The sequence below is a fragment of the Hippoglossus hippoglossus genome, chromosome 13, assembly GCF_009819705.1.
Source record: "Hippoglossus hippoglossus isolate fHipHip1 chromosome 13, fHipHip1.pri, whole genome shotgun sequence".
In the NCBI taxonomy this organism is placed as follows: domain Eukaryota; kingdom Metazoa; phylum Chordata; class Actinopteri; order Pleuronectiformes; family Pleuronectidae; genus Hippoglossus; species Hippoglossus hippoglossus.
Window position 1 is genome coordinate 8,526,974 of NC_047163.1, and position 14,204 is coordinate 8,541,177.

General features: G+C 40.7%; 2 protein-coding genes across 4 annotated transcripts in view; one reads left to right on the forward strand and one right to left on the reverse strand.

Annotated features, from left to right (window-relative positions):
* lrfn1 (leucine rich repeat and fibronectin type III domain containing 1) overlaps nt 1–3,649 on the forward strand; it is a 101,404-nt gene extending 97,755 nt beyond the window's left edge. For both annotated transcript variants that reach the window (XM_034604702.1, XM_034604703.1), the window contains one exon: nt 2,315–3,649. In XM_034604702.1, coding sequence (XP_034460593.1) covers nt 2,315–3,215 — 901 coding nt within the window. In that variant the 3' untranslated portion in view covers nt 3,216–3,649. The remainder of the gene's footprint in view (nt 1–2,314) is intronic.
* A 3,980-nt stretch (nt 3,650–7,629) lies between these two features.
* Nucleotides 7,630–11,471, reverse strand: nkapd1 (NKAP domain containing 1). 2 transcript variants are annotated; one of them, XM_034604917.1, is made up of 7 exons: nt 11,008–11,471; nt 10,938–10,971; nt 10,753–10,851; nt 9,415–9,503; nt 9,104–9,259; nt 8,959–9,012; nt 7,640–8,599 (listed from the first exon to the last, which is right to left on the reverse strand). In XM_034604917.1, the coding sequence occupies exons 3-7, from the start codon at nt 10,819–10,821 to the stop codon at nt 8,146–8,148; spliced, it is 822 nt and encodes a 273-aa protein (XP_034460808.1). In that variant the 5' UTR covers nt 10,822–10,851; nt 10,938–10,971; nt 11,008–11,471; the 3' UTR covers nt 7,640–8,145. The 2 variants fall into 2 exon arrangements, with proteins under 2 accessions (XP_034460807.1, XP_034460808.1); XM_034604916.1 differs by having other exon boundaries at nt 7,630–8,599; nt 10,938–11,470.
* Nucleotides 11,472–14,204: the final 2,733 nt, after the last annotated feature.

Genomic DNA, 14,204 nt, shown 5'->3' on the forward strand with positions numbered 1-14,204 from the left:
AGTGTATTGTGTGAATAAATACTGGACCCAAACATTAGGACTAAAGGGTCGTGTCAGCATCATTAAAACATGATATGACAATAAACAATAACACCAGGACAACTATTTCACTGCGTGTTTCTATTTATATCATTAGCAAGTGTCTGCATTAATTGGTTTCAACACAGAGTGTGATTAGATGTGGTTGTCTAATGATGGGCCTGGCTCCAGTGGTAGTATTCAGATCACTGACTAACAGCAAGTAAAAGGAGCAGGACCAAGCTATAATAAAAACTTGTGATAAGTACCTGCATTTACACTTTTTTTTTACTTTAATAAAAGTACTATTAGCATTATAATGAGTCCATTAGCTCAGCGGTTTTCAAACTAGCGGTCGTTCTCTTTTTAAAGGGTCACAAGATAAATGTGATGGGTGGTGAGAAGATAATTGGGAGAGGAAGGAAGAGCAAATACAGTTTTACTACTCTAATCTGGGTATTATTTAAAAAATTATAATATTGGGCAACTTTTATCTCTTTGTGCATTAAAATATAAATGAAAATGTAACCATATTTGATGCTGATAACAACCTAAAGATACTGTATCTGAAATGTGATGAGGGACAACACAACATTGCAAATATAGCTGAAAATAGCACTGGTTTGATTTGTAACTGCATTATCATGTGTTTTTCATGTAACATAACTAGAAACCACAGCTATCAGAGCTCGTGGATTATTGCCTCCGCCAAGGCTTCTGTTTGTTATTTAGCAGCATCACTCAGAAACGATTTCCATGTCATTTTTGTGGACGAGTGGTGCATGACCCATGGAAGGACGATCGGATCCGACATAGGGCGTTAGCCTTGGTGGAGGTGTGCGCTCTCTGAAGTGCCCTTCTAGTTTCCCTCTGAAATGTAGTGAATCACAAGTTTCAGAAAACAGGAAAACAAAACTGTGCTTTACTACAGTGCTTGAATAAATGTACTTAAACAGTTTCCATCATGGTTTTAATATCAGCAACTAAATGTTATTAAAATGTCAAATTTAGAAGTTCTTGGTTTGCAGCATGGCTCCTGACAGTGTTAGATAAGCACTGGATCATTCGTACTCTGTATTTACGTGTAAATGTTTTAAAGTTGGAGTCAAGGTGGGGCTATTTTCTGCTACTTATGGGTAGTATATATATGTATATATATATTAGATGCTTTTCACATGTTTTGCTTAAGATCTTAATCTGAAAAGCAGCTGGTTATATGTAGCTGTGAATTGAATGCTGTGGATTAGTGAGTAGAGTATAAAATGAAAAATGTACTGACTGTACCGATGGTTGGTTGCAACAAGGACAAGGTATATATAAATAAGTTTGTTATAGTAAGTTGCAATATACCATATTAGTTGAGATGCCATGTGAAATATACAACCTGCGTCCATTGAGAAAATGAAAGACTGAATCACGCTTAGTTACAATGAAAAGCTGAGTCATACTTTATAATTAGCACCCTGTTTTTAAAACGACTTTTGGCAAAATTTATTAGATTATGTCTTAAATATAATAATTAATTAAGTGTGTTTCTTAAGCAGTATGTGACGCACTTAAAGCGAATCTAGTGTTTGAGGATTTATGTATTTGTGAAGCGAGTTAATTATAGTGGTCGACTCACTTCCTTTTTTTTATGTTTTATTAGATATAATGAGTTGCTCTCCTGTATAATTTTCTCATCCAGTTTAGGCACGGAGCTGAGTGTTGTTTTGTCTTTAGGTGGTACATTATTACCTACAAATGATAACCATCAAAGTCTCCCTTTAGGGAAAAGGAACAAGCTTCTAATTATATTAACGCCAGTGTTGACCTGAAGACAATGCCTCTCTCCTTCCTATTTAGAGTCGCGTAATCTCGCGCTTGCCGACAAAATGTGACCTTAGGTATTCACACATCCAGTCTGCCTTCACGTCATGCATCACTTGTCCTGCAGCTGCCAGCTGCTGTGGCATATTCTTTAGACACTTCTGCCTTGTTTATCACCTTGACGTTTACCTTTCACTGTCATTTTATACACAAGCCCAATAGAGCCACTTCTCGTCGCTATTTTATAATGTAACATACTCCCTCATAAGTCAGCTTTAATGGAGCGTGTTGCTTTTTATGCTTGTCTCCCGGAATGAGTGATATTTAATGCCAGGGCTGCAATGGCCCTGTTGTCTTTCTGTTGTGTGGAACGGACACCTTTGTGTGATTTAATACACCTTATGCAAATCAGGCTATGTGGGCGTTGTAATAGCGATGATTAATCCTCTGTGTCTTCACCACCGCTCTATGTTTCTTTCCTCTGCAGAATGATCCCATCCACCAACAAGAACTTCTTAATCAACGATCTGGCCGCCGGACGGGAGTATGACCTTTGTGTGCTGGCGGTTTATGACGACGGCATCACATCATTAACAGCCACACGTGTGGTTGGCTGCGTGCAGTTCCACACAGCCAGTGAGGTCAGCCAGTGCCGCTTCATGCACAGCCAGTTCCTCGGAGGCACCATGATCATCATTATCGGTGGTATAATTGTTGCTTCAGTGCTGGTGTTCATCATCATCCTGATGATCCGTTACAAGGCCTACAGCAGCCCGGAGGACAGCAAGACCAAGGTCAGCTCCAGCATGCACTCCCAGACCAATGGCAGCCAGCAGCGGCTCCAGCGCTCCGTCTCCAAGCAGCCGTCTGATGAGGGCCAGCGTGAGGCCCAGGTGCACAAAGAGTGCATGGCGCTGGTGCTGAGGGTGGACAATGAGAAGAAGGAGGATCCAGCCGCCACTACTGCCATCCTGGAGGTGGAGCTGCCTCCACTGACTGTAGACAAGCTGAAGAGAAGAACCAGCCTGGACGCACAGCGCTCTGGTCCCCCGTCTGAGGACACGCAGACAGACAGTAGCCTGACAGGCTCCACCATGTCCCTGTGTCTCATTGGTCCCAGCGCTGGCACCAAGGAGGCTCCCAGGCTCAAGGACAAGAAAAGTGCCCTGGCTAACATGGGTTTGCTTCCCAACGAGCTGGCACGAACTAGGCATAGGTTCTCTTTTGACGGTGGGGATTACTCCATATTTCAGAGTCATAGTTACCCACGCAGAGCGAGGACGAGGTGGCACAAGTCCACCAACCAGCTCGACATGGAGTCGTCTCCGCTCGCCAACCGGAGAGTTACATTCAGCAGCACTGAGTGGATGCTCGAGAGCACAGTCTGAGGAAACCAGTGTAGCTGAAGCGCGGCTCGGCCACACACGTGTAAAAACACAAATATAAACCTACATGCCATATGATGCACTCTTTTCCTGCACACAGCGAACGATAAACACAAGCACATTTACTTACACGTGAAAACTTTCTGTGAGTTGCTGGAGAAGAACAGTCTCCCCTCATCCTACCTCCCCATCATACTCCCAGAGAGGTTTGTCGGCCATGTCCTTTCTTTATGCAGCAGTGCCTTATTCTAAAAGATGTACGAATGGAGGACGCTGCTCACTGTAGTCATAAACCTTTCCTCTCTTATCATTGCCTCCCACCGTGATAATGTGGGCGCGTTACTTTGGATTTATAATTTTCTCCTTTTTCTGTGACATGCCAAGGGGGTGTGGCGTTTGGATGTATGTAACTGTTTAATTGTTTAAAAACAGAAAAAGTAAAAAAAACTCATCATAACTGTAAAGTGAACAGCCAGGTATCCTGTTATGTCAATCATGTTTTGGGTTCTTTCAAAAGACAAACAAAAAAAAAAACTTTTGCACAGAAGACACGAGATACAAGGACAAGTATCAACCACCAGTCTATACAATAATAATAATAATAATAATGAAAAAAGAAGAAGAGAATTTTACACATGCCAGTTTCTAACGTTAGCGCAGAGAGGACGGACCTGGAAAGCTGCCATGGATTCCTCTCCGGCTGTGGGACTATATGATGTTTAATAGGTATTGTTCCAGATGTGACTGTATATTAATCGGTACTGTATCTGGCTGGTCTAGATAAAAAGACAACAAACAAAAAAGACATATATAAGTATATTAAAAACATTGGTGTATGTGTACTAACTATGTAAGTAAGTAAGTCATATGTCACATGACTTTTTACAAAGCATTTGGGTGTTGGCTGCAAGTTTTTACATTAAAAACCTGTGTCATCACACCTCGCCCTATTTAGTATGTCAAAGTTTGGACCATTTATCCCCTCGCGAAGGGTATTAAATTTTTTGTGTGGGTTAACTGTATAAGTGGTGTTTCCTTCTTGTGCTTCAGGGCCAGCGGTATTTGTGTCCACTGCAGGAAGGGACGCACCGGTTGAGACGATAAATATTTGATTTGCCCGGTTACTATTTATAAGGCCTCGGTGAAAGCCGCACCATGGCCGCGGAGCAGAGCTGGGGCGAGCGACCAGGGACATGATAACTGGAGGATGAGATGCTGAATTCAAATGCAGCCAGCTGTTCTTTACAAGGGTGTATCATCGGGTGCTTACCACTAGGGGGACACAACAGACAGCATTATGCCTCATAAGAGGAGTTTTCATGACAAATCCATTTTTAAACACTTAATATGTCCTATTATCTGCGTACAACTGTAGTATAGTGTGTTATAAACCATTTTAATTGTATTTACACTGCATATAAATGCCAAACGTGGGAGAGGATTGATAAGCGTGACAGTGGGAGCAGATACAATCAGGTTGGAGGAGGGATATTTGTTTGCTGCTCTAGAAGCCGCCCTCTCCTCCTGATTACAGCTACTTAGAACAGGCTGAGATCAAAGACAGCGGCGTGGACTTCACAGAGATAAGTCACACTGGCGCTTTTTCAATCCTCTCGACTGCGATTTGCATCCTCAGTGGCAGAGAGGATTGAGTCGAAGAACGGGGTCATCGCTTTTTTTCTTTTTTCAACCATCTCCCGTTCACCAGGTTCCAGCCCAAATCTGTTCTACTTTTTTTCCAGCAGGGAGAAGACTTCACTTTAGGGTGTAAACTCTCGGCTGTGTCCCTTCATCCATCTCCTCATTAAATGCTGATGCTTTCTGCTCTGGAAATGCGCTGCTGACCATTTCTCACAGCGGGAGAGGTACTTCTGCCTGCTCCTATCCGTAACCATTATTCAACACAAAATCTGCTTAGGTAGGAGGAGGCTGAGACATCACCCAGGCTACGGAATTGGCCCAGACAGCCGAACTAGTGAACACTGGGGATGGAGCAAAGTGTGTTGTATCAGCAGTTCTGAGTAACTGCAAAAAAAAATGTGCCTTGACTAGGTGTATGTTGGGGTTATTTTCAACTAAAGATCCAATTATATGTTTAACTTGCAGTTATACCGTGTGTGTTTGAAAACTTCAACGTGAACCTGGTTTTAATATGTATAAAATTTAAAGTCTGATTCACAATATCATCAATTTCTCTCATTCCTCAGTGTGCTGACCCGGCAAGTTTTCTTCTACGGTTTATTTATGTTATACTTCACATATAAAATACTACTTAATTTCTGGAATCTGTTTTCTCATCGGCAAATATCAAATCGAGACATTATACAGTTTCTGTGGAGAGAGCTGAAACTGAAGAACAAAATTAGATTTGTTATGATTCGGAAGTTCCAATTTGATAAATTGTAGAAGCAGATTATTTCCTAACACTGCTGTTATTCTCTCTGTTTGAGGAGCCTGGTGTAACAGATATTAGCAAAACATGAAGTCGCACATACATATCCATACATACATTGTTTGCACATATTAGTCTCCTAGTTCTCCTAAGTCTGCAGCCATGCTATAATGGTTTAATGAGGCCGTAACATACATGTGCAGAATGATAATGTGAATATGCTCAAACTGGCCAATGCTGTTACTGATGTTGAGCAGAAGATATTTACTAGGTAATGTTTATAAGTTTATTTCATCAGCACTAAACACAAAGGACCAAAGTTATCAAAAGGGGGAGGGAGAATGAATGTTAATGGAAATCCATTCTCTACGAATGTCTGAACATATTTTTTTGTTTCTATCCACATTAGCAGCACCACAGTGATGCCATTAGTGTAGCATAATGATGAACTGATAGACTGACATCCAAACACCCAGAGCCACAAATCCTATTTATAAGTTTTTTTCTTAATAGTTATTTTCTGAATAAGTTGTCCTAACTAGAGACGCAGCCATAAAACATGGATTTTCTCTTTTGCCGAATGCTGTTTAATCTTGAGAATCTGTTTTTAAAAACTTCCATCAACACTGATTAGACAAGTTGTTTTTCCTCTTCCAGGATTCGGGCAGTTGGAGCCGAGCTCAACTCGGCCCACACAGCTGCTTAGAAAGAAAACCTTCAGTCTATTGACACAGACTTAGCAAAGTGCTTCAGGCTTTTCCAGTACACACACACACACACACACTTTCAATACAGTTTACCAGCACTTACTCAGCATCAGATTATCTAACAAAAAAGAAAACCCAGATGGGACAGGGCTACTGCTTATTACACGATTTACCAAGTGCGACGGGATGAAACCAGAAACCAGCGACGCAGACGATGAGGTTCATTTGTTCAGGGCTGTTTATGGAAATATAGGAATCTTTTTCTCAGGCATTAAATTTCTAGTTTAGCCGTCATAGAGCGCTTCCACATATATTTGTTGACCATGCGTGGCAGCTTGTTAAACTACTCTGTCGTCATTGATCCAGAGCGGCTTCCGTTTAATTCTTCACAAACAACCTGGCTAATTAACAAGTCACAGCACATCAAATCAGATTTTTTTTTTTTCTAATGCTATCTCAGATTGTGAATTATTAACTCTGTTATCTGGACTTACACTTCCATCTCATTACATTACACAGAACTAAACCGGCCGGTGGAAACAGGTTCCCAGAGTTACTCTATAATATGTTCAGGAATCCAATGATAATTTCCTTCCTGTGACACGTGGTAACACATCAAATAATTTGTGTGAAAGGGTTTTTGTCAACTAATCCAATGAAAACATTAATCCAAAGTTAACATTGTGTTGATTTATCTCTTACTTCTGTCAACTTATCTTTGCACAATTTACCCCACGCTGCACAAGTCTCTAAAGCAGGGTAACAAATACATGGATTTATTTATTTTAAAGAAGTCAATTTCCTTCCGCCACTCTGCTGCAGTGTAGAAAAACATTATTCATTCAGGAGGAAATTGTGCATTAGTCTGGGACTATTTTCAGCTCCGTGTATTAAATGAACACACATTTGGTGTTCGAATGAGAACTAGTGGCAGCAGAGCGGTGGATGTGGGATCAGCTCAAAATAAACGACAGCGTCTATGTTTAGTATAATGACGGTACATGACAGCCAGGGCAACACTGTGATTCATTGGTGTGGTTTTACTTTAAATGGAATAACAGAAGTTTGAACCTTATGTTTCGCTCTGGAAAAGAAAGTCCTGCCCTAAGGTTATTCATGTTTGTCCTCTGTATGTGGCTGCACCTTCACAGCAAGTGGAAGTTGTTTGATCAATTTATTAAACTAAGATTCGGCTAAAAAGATATTCAGATTTTACTAATAAATCAAGTCGATCAAAACCAATCATTTTTGTACAGTCCCTAATCTATATGATGTTTGTGTGTTGCACAGTTTTAAAATAACAAAACAATTTAAAAAAAGCATATTTGATGTTTATTTTTCACCAGGATAATGCACTTGATAAAAGTATTAAAATTTAAGAAAAAAAAAAGAATAAAACAAAATACACATTCTATCATTGGCGAGAAACGTTGCACGAATGTACTTCTTTCACTTTTTATATAAAAAAACGACGGTCATTTCAGGACAGAGGCTCTTCACGTGAGACAGACTGAGCGGAGACATGGTGATAAATCAATGAGCCTGCAGCCAGCAGCATTCTTCATCAGGCAGGTGGTGGAAACCCCACCATCTCTCCTCACGCTGCCTGTGCTGTCGTAATGTGCTTCAAGCCACTGCAGCGGTGATGAGATATCGCTACAGCGAACACCCTGGGAGAGGGCTGACAGCACAGGTTGGTTGAAGTCTAACAAAGTACAATACAGAGCGGCCCTGCAGAGAAAAGCCCTCTGTGCAGTTAAGACGAGCAGAAGAATCCGCAGTCGTTTTCCTGCTCATTACTACCTGAGCTGTGTCTGTCCACGTTCTGTGAATCTCAGTCAGCCGAACTATCATCTGAGCTCCCGTCACCTGCTGCTTTCCAGTTTTTCCTTTTCTTTTTTAAATTCAGACCCGACTCGGAGTCTTTGTGGAAGTCCTGTTTTCGCTTCTTGCGACTGTGGGTCCGTCTCTTTCGTTCTCCATCATCACTGCCCCCTGAGCCGCTGTCATCGTCTCTCCCTCTGGTTTTCGCACTTTTCTTGTCTTTGTGTCGACTCTTGGTCCTCTTCCTCCCCTGCTTGTCTTTGTTGCTGCTGCTGTCGCCGCTGCTGTCGCCGCTGCTGTCGCCGCTGCTCGAACACTTGGCTTTCTTTCGACTCGCGTCCTCGTCTTTTTTCTTCTTTTTCTTTTTCGACTTTCGAGAGGATTTCTTGGAGTGTCTCGATAAGCTTCCTTCTGTGTCAGACTTGGACTTTTTCCTTTTGTGGCTTCCAGGCTTCTTTGTAGATCTGATCAGATAAAAAAAAAAAATTGAATTGAAAGAAAAATAATCGTAGGCAAGAATAGAATTTGCATGCAGTCATTCCCATGTTTATGACCCCAACGTACATTAAACCAGTTTCATGATACAAACTATGGTCGTTAAATGATGTGATTGGTGCATATTTGTTTGTCAGATGTGGACATTACTTACAAATTGGACTAGTTGCATTATGGGAAATGTCGGATCTACTCACATTTTTTTTTTATTTATCTTTTGTGACACCCAACGCTAGCTCCCTGGACCACACCTTTAAAATCAAAGTTTCATTGTGTAGCTCAGTTATAATCTTTGACTTTTTGGGTGCGATGCAGCATTCTTTCTTACCTGTCCCTTTTAAACTCCTCAGGATAAAGCTCCTTGAAGCCACTGTGTCCCCATCTGTGTTGTGATACAAATGAATTAGCTGCAGAAAGTTGTGCAGAATGACTTCAACAGCATTGAAAAAAGAGCATGAGATCATATACTGTACCTGTCAGGATCTTTGGCCTCAAACTCGTACAGTTTGCGCGTCCAGTATCGAGCCTCTCTGTCGTCGTGTTCCGAGACTCGCTCTCTGCTGCGCCTCAGGTCCCCGGTTTGATCTGCCCCTCGTTGATCTGCCCCTCGGTCACAGTGCATTTGGCCCCTAAAAATACAACCGCTGTTAGTAAATAAACAAGCCATCACACGGTAACAGCTCCCTGGAGTGAGAGCTACGTTATGAAAGACGCTCCCAAATGAGCTTTGGTGTCACTTGTGTGCAGGTGGCTCAAATTAAACTGGGACATTCACAGCTCCTACCTCACACACACGGTGTCCGATGATTGTTTGGGGTCGGTTCTTTGGACCTCCCAGTTTCGCATTTTCCACATCTCCGTTTCCTCTTGGATCTGCCGTGGGATGATGTCAGGGAGTACATTAAAAGCTGCCCACACACATACATACACACACACACTCTGACACACTGACTGCTTTATTTGAACTCACCAAAGGGAAAAGTATTTAAAGGATTCCAATATTTACACAGGTTGTGAATAGAGATGATCTGATACCAGGATCAGAAATGCCTCTAAAACTGTATGAGGTGAGTACACAAATCTATCTACTGCTCGGATACCAAGACTTTAAAATGTATAAGTTTCACCCAGATAAAACTGAAATCACTTCTTCATCACTCAGTAGTTGAGTTGTACTGCAGATTGCAAGCGCTGCTTTTACAGCAGCGAAGAAAATGTAATTTCTAATAGTTTGGTGTTAGCCGGAGCTTAAATGTCAGCAATACTACGGTTTTCGAGGGCTGACACACACCAACATGTGTTGTGCATTCCCAGATTTAATTAATCATGTTCTTCTTCAGTAGTGGCTGTCAAACTAGATAATAAAATCAGTTCCTCGACACTCATTCTCTATGTATTTCACAGGGTTTAACCTGAGCCAGGCCGTACAACAATGACAGCAGTCATCACTTCCATAGAGGGTTGGTAGCATAGAGCTGTTAAATACCTTATACAAGTTCCTTCTTGAATACACTGGTATCCAGTCAGTACTTGCTTTAGGCTAATATGTGAAGTCCAGGTATCGTGAAGGAAAAAATGGTATCAGAACACTTCTAAAAGTGAACATTCAACTTGTAAGTAGGGAAAATACATCTGCAAGTTAGTTTGTGTTCATGCTCAAAGCTGCCAAACATCAGTATCACCGGCTGGACAGAGAACCAGATAGCTTTGAGTGTCGGGGGGTTTAAATCTGAAGAGAACACCTTTACGCTTTGGGAGATTGTCAAGCACCCTTCACTCAATTGTCTGACATTTTCTGCAAAAGGAAAATGAATCAACAGGGTGATTTTGTTTCCCTCCACACAGCCAACACTCAGCTACCACTTTATTGTGTTGCCTGCTCTACCCTCATGCATCAGCACAAACTACATGACCACAGAGTTGAATCAACACCTCTCCATACAACTTTCAAGGGGACAGGATTCACAGCTAGCTTCGTTTGAGTTAGATGTACCTAATAAACTGAAAATAAGCAGGACCCCTGATGATCAGACCCCTGGAAACGGATGTTGCCACCAGCTGAGTGTCTCCCTCTCAGTTCCCGTTGTTACCACTTGTCTCACACATGTTGGATGTATCTCACCTTGTTGTGAGCGTCCGTGTGACGGATCACGTTCCTCAGCAGCGTCTTCCCCAGCGGCTGATAGGACATGGTGTCTCCGGGCAGGACCCTCGCGTGAGTCTGGACGAACACAACCCGGAAATGTAAACAAAGAGGGCAGAAACACCAGCTTCTACTCACACGGTGGCCGGAAAACGAGCACTCACCTGTTAGCCTAGCTAGCTAGCCAGCCACCACTGCAGGGTATTCAGCTTGAAGGACGAAGTAGAATTAAACTGTGTACTTCTGACAGTGTCTCCCCGCGACACGACACCAGTACTACCAGTACACGTCCACCATCGGTCCGTGAGTGTGTACACTGTGTTCCAGGACGTGTAGTTTTCAAGAGGAAACACACACACTCAGCTCAGAGAGTTTCCGGTGTCGTGCCTCAAAGTGATCGTCTGCCAGCACCTCATCTCCGTCCACGGGAGCGCGCGGGCCGCCTGTGAAAGTTGTGTCTCCTCCACGTTAATGTTCGTCCACAGCCGCTGTTATCAAACTGTTACGAGCTGCTGATACACACAAGTTGGTCTCCGCGGGGACAACAAACGTGTTTGTGAAATATTTTTAAACACAACTGACGCGCAATTCGGTTTGTTTGAAGATCAATCAATTAGTAAACATTGTATCAATGTGACCGTCCGAGATCAAAGACATCAGAGAGGTAGATGTACTATGAAAAGAAGTGAATGTCTTCTTCTTCTTTGATTGGTTTATTGGCGGGTGGCAACCAACAGCAAAGCTCACTACCGCCACCTACTGTGTGTTTCAGATTTCTGTTTCAGGCACCTTGTTGCCAACTACCAATAACCCGAACAAAGAAGGAGAAGAAGAAGAAGAAGCATCCATAACCTGCTCCAATAAAAAAGAATGCGGTCGTAACGATGATGGAAAAAAACAAAAGATGATTTCTTTATTTTAACCCATCCATAAATCTTTTTAGTCACGGTCTAGTTTCCAAATATTGCCAAAACATGAATAATAAACATAACAAATATATATAAAAATCAGAGGCGATCACAACACAGTCATGTCTGACTTTGCAATTAACTTCTACGGTCTCAATTGTGATCATTCGGTTAAACATTGAATGTTTCACGAACACATACCTTCGTTATCACTGCAGAAATAAACGTATGTGTATTAGAGCGTTATAACCCTCAATCTAACAATGTACAAAAACAGTTAACTAATCTTCATCTAAATGTAGAAAAGAATTTTCAATGATATGCCTTTTGGAGATCAGTTCATATCCTACTCACTTTACTATTCACAGTAACAGACTAAAAACAATTTTTGCAACTTGATCTACACTAAAACCAATAAACCACATTCAACGGATTCACAAGCTTGTGAGGAAACTGAACATCTAGTGTTCGTATTAACGTCATCTAGGGTGAACATTTATTTCAGATTATGATAAACAATTAAATACACTGGTGAGATAACAGTGAACAGCTTTAAGCAGCACTCTGTATCTCCACTCAGCTGTATTTGTGCCGGAATAAGGTTCAAACAAAAGCTCTTTAAGTTTATGTCACCTTTAAAAATCGAACAAAATAAGTATGAAGTTATATATTTAGTGTTCATATCAGCATTTGTGTGTGTAGAGATACCGCTGTTTTAACTTAAATAAATGTTTATATTGATAAATAATCTATATATATATATATATCTATATATATATATCGATATAAATATATAAATTATTAGTGCATATATATATAATCCACTTTGATGTTGGTTGCCACCCACCAATAAACCGAAAGAAGAAGAAGACTAGTCCCCTCCTCCTCCTCTTCCTTCAAGTTAGGGAAGTTGACTTTAACAGACTGCGCGCGCTCCCGCGGACGGCGGTCAGTTTCCGGTCGACGTAATGACGCACATCCTACGTCATAGGTCGCCGGTAAAATCTGGGCTGTGATTGGTTGTGTGAGCCCAGTTTGAACGTTCGTGGCTCGAGTTTTCATTGTTGTTCATTGTTTCACATGAGCTCAGTAAAGTAAAAGTAAAGATGGTGCTGATGGTCCCACTGAGGTCACAGATATATTTAATAATCACCCACCAAATAGTTTTGTTATTTGTAAAGACAATAACACACATCTATTTTCACTAGATTTTAGTGTTTCTGATATTTTATATTAATTTTAATATTTACAAAGCACGTTTTCTTTCAATAACTACCATGTCATGTGACCCGCTGACTCCAAACCAACGATGACGTGTATTATTACCTGAGATAAACACCTATATTTACTAGATTTTATTGATTTTGGTATTTTATATGAAAATTTATATTTTTTCAATTATACTTTTTCAACACCTTCTATGTCATTAATCATTAAACAAAAGAGTCTCTTGGATTTTGTTCAGCCTTATTGGAATCTGCAGAACTGACGATTTCACTTAGTTTTCAGACTGAGCCTGAATGGAGACTTGAGGACATCTCCAATGAAACCAAATGGTCTCATCATCTGCATGTGTCACTTACACAAGTTGTATGTAAATGTAAATACACAGTTTAAACAGCAAATACTTGACTCACTGACATGATTGGGGTCTTGTGATGGATCTGGGTTAGCTGTTCCTCCTTTTACAAATACATGAATAAACATACCAATGAAAATAATGTGAGATGATTAAAAGTATGTCTTACAGATTTGTGGGTATGGAACTTTTTAAATAGGCACGTTTGAGTATGGAAGCAGAGATGTGCACTGTATACGTCTGTCTTCAAATATGTCTTAATGTCACTGTTTTTAAAAACGACATTATTCATCAGATTTAGTTTGTTTCCTCTCCAGTTCATTCTCAATATGCTCAGCCCTGTCAAGGACCGAGTACCGACCGCTGTGGACAGTTTTTGACACAAATTACTGCTGACTGATGAAAGTATTTCCTTTTAAGAAAAACGATATCTTTTTATAGTTATATTCTCTCAAAATAGATCATTGGTTCAAACCAAACAAGGTCCTTTCAGTCTTTATTGATCCCGACAGGTAAAAACAGATATAAAAGAATTTGTTCCACAGTAGTTTAATGTACTCAATTTCCTCAATCTTGTCCTTCAGTACAGTTTTAAGACCCTTTTACTTTATTTATTTCCATGTTTTGTGACTTCATACTTCTACTGTCTTGTAGCTGTTACTCTGTTACATTTATCTGTCGGCTACAGTTATTTGTTACATTGTAGATTAAAGTCTTACAGATAAAAACGAACATATGGTTAAAGTTTAGATAAAACCAATAATGACACTTGTACTGCTACATTTTCTTAAGTAATAGGATCTAAATATTACTCCCAGCTTTTCCATCGAATATAATTTTGAGGTCGTATTTTTCAAACTTATTCGTTTGTTGCCTGTTATTTGTCCATAAACACGTTAACATTTCAGTAAAGAAACAAATTTGTATTATTCTTTTCTCAATAA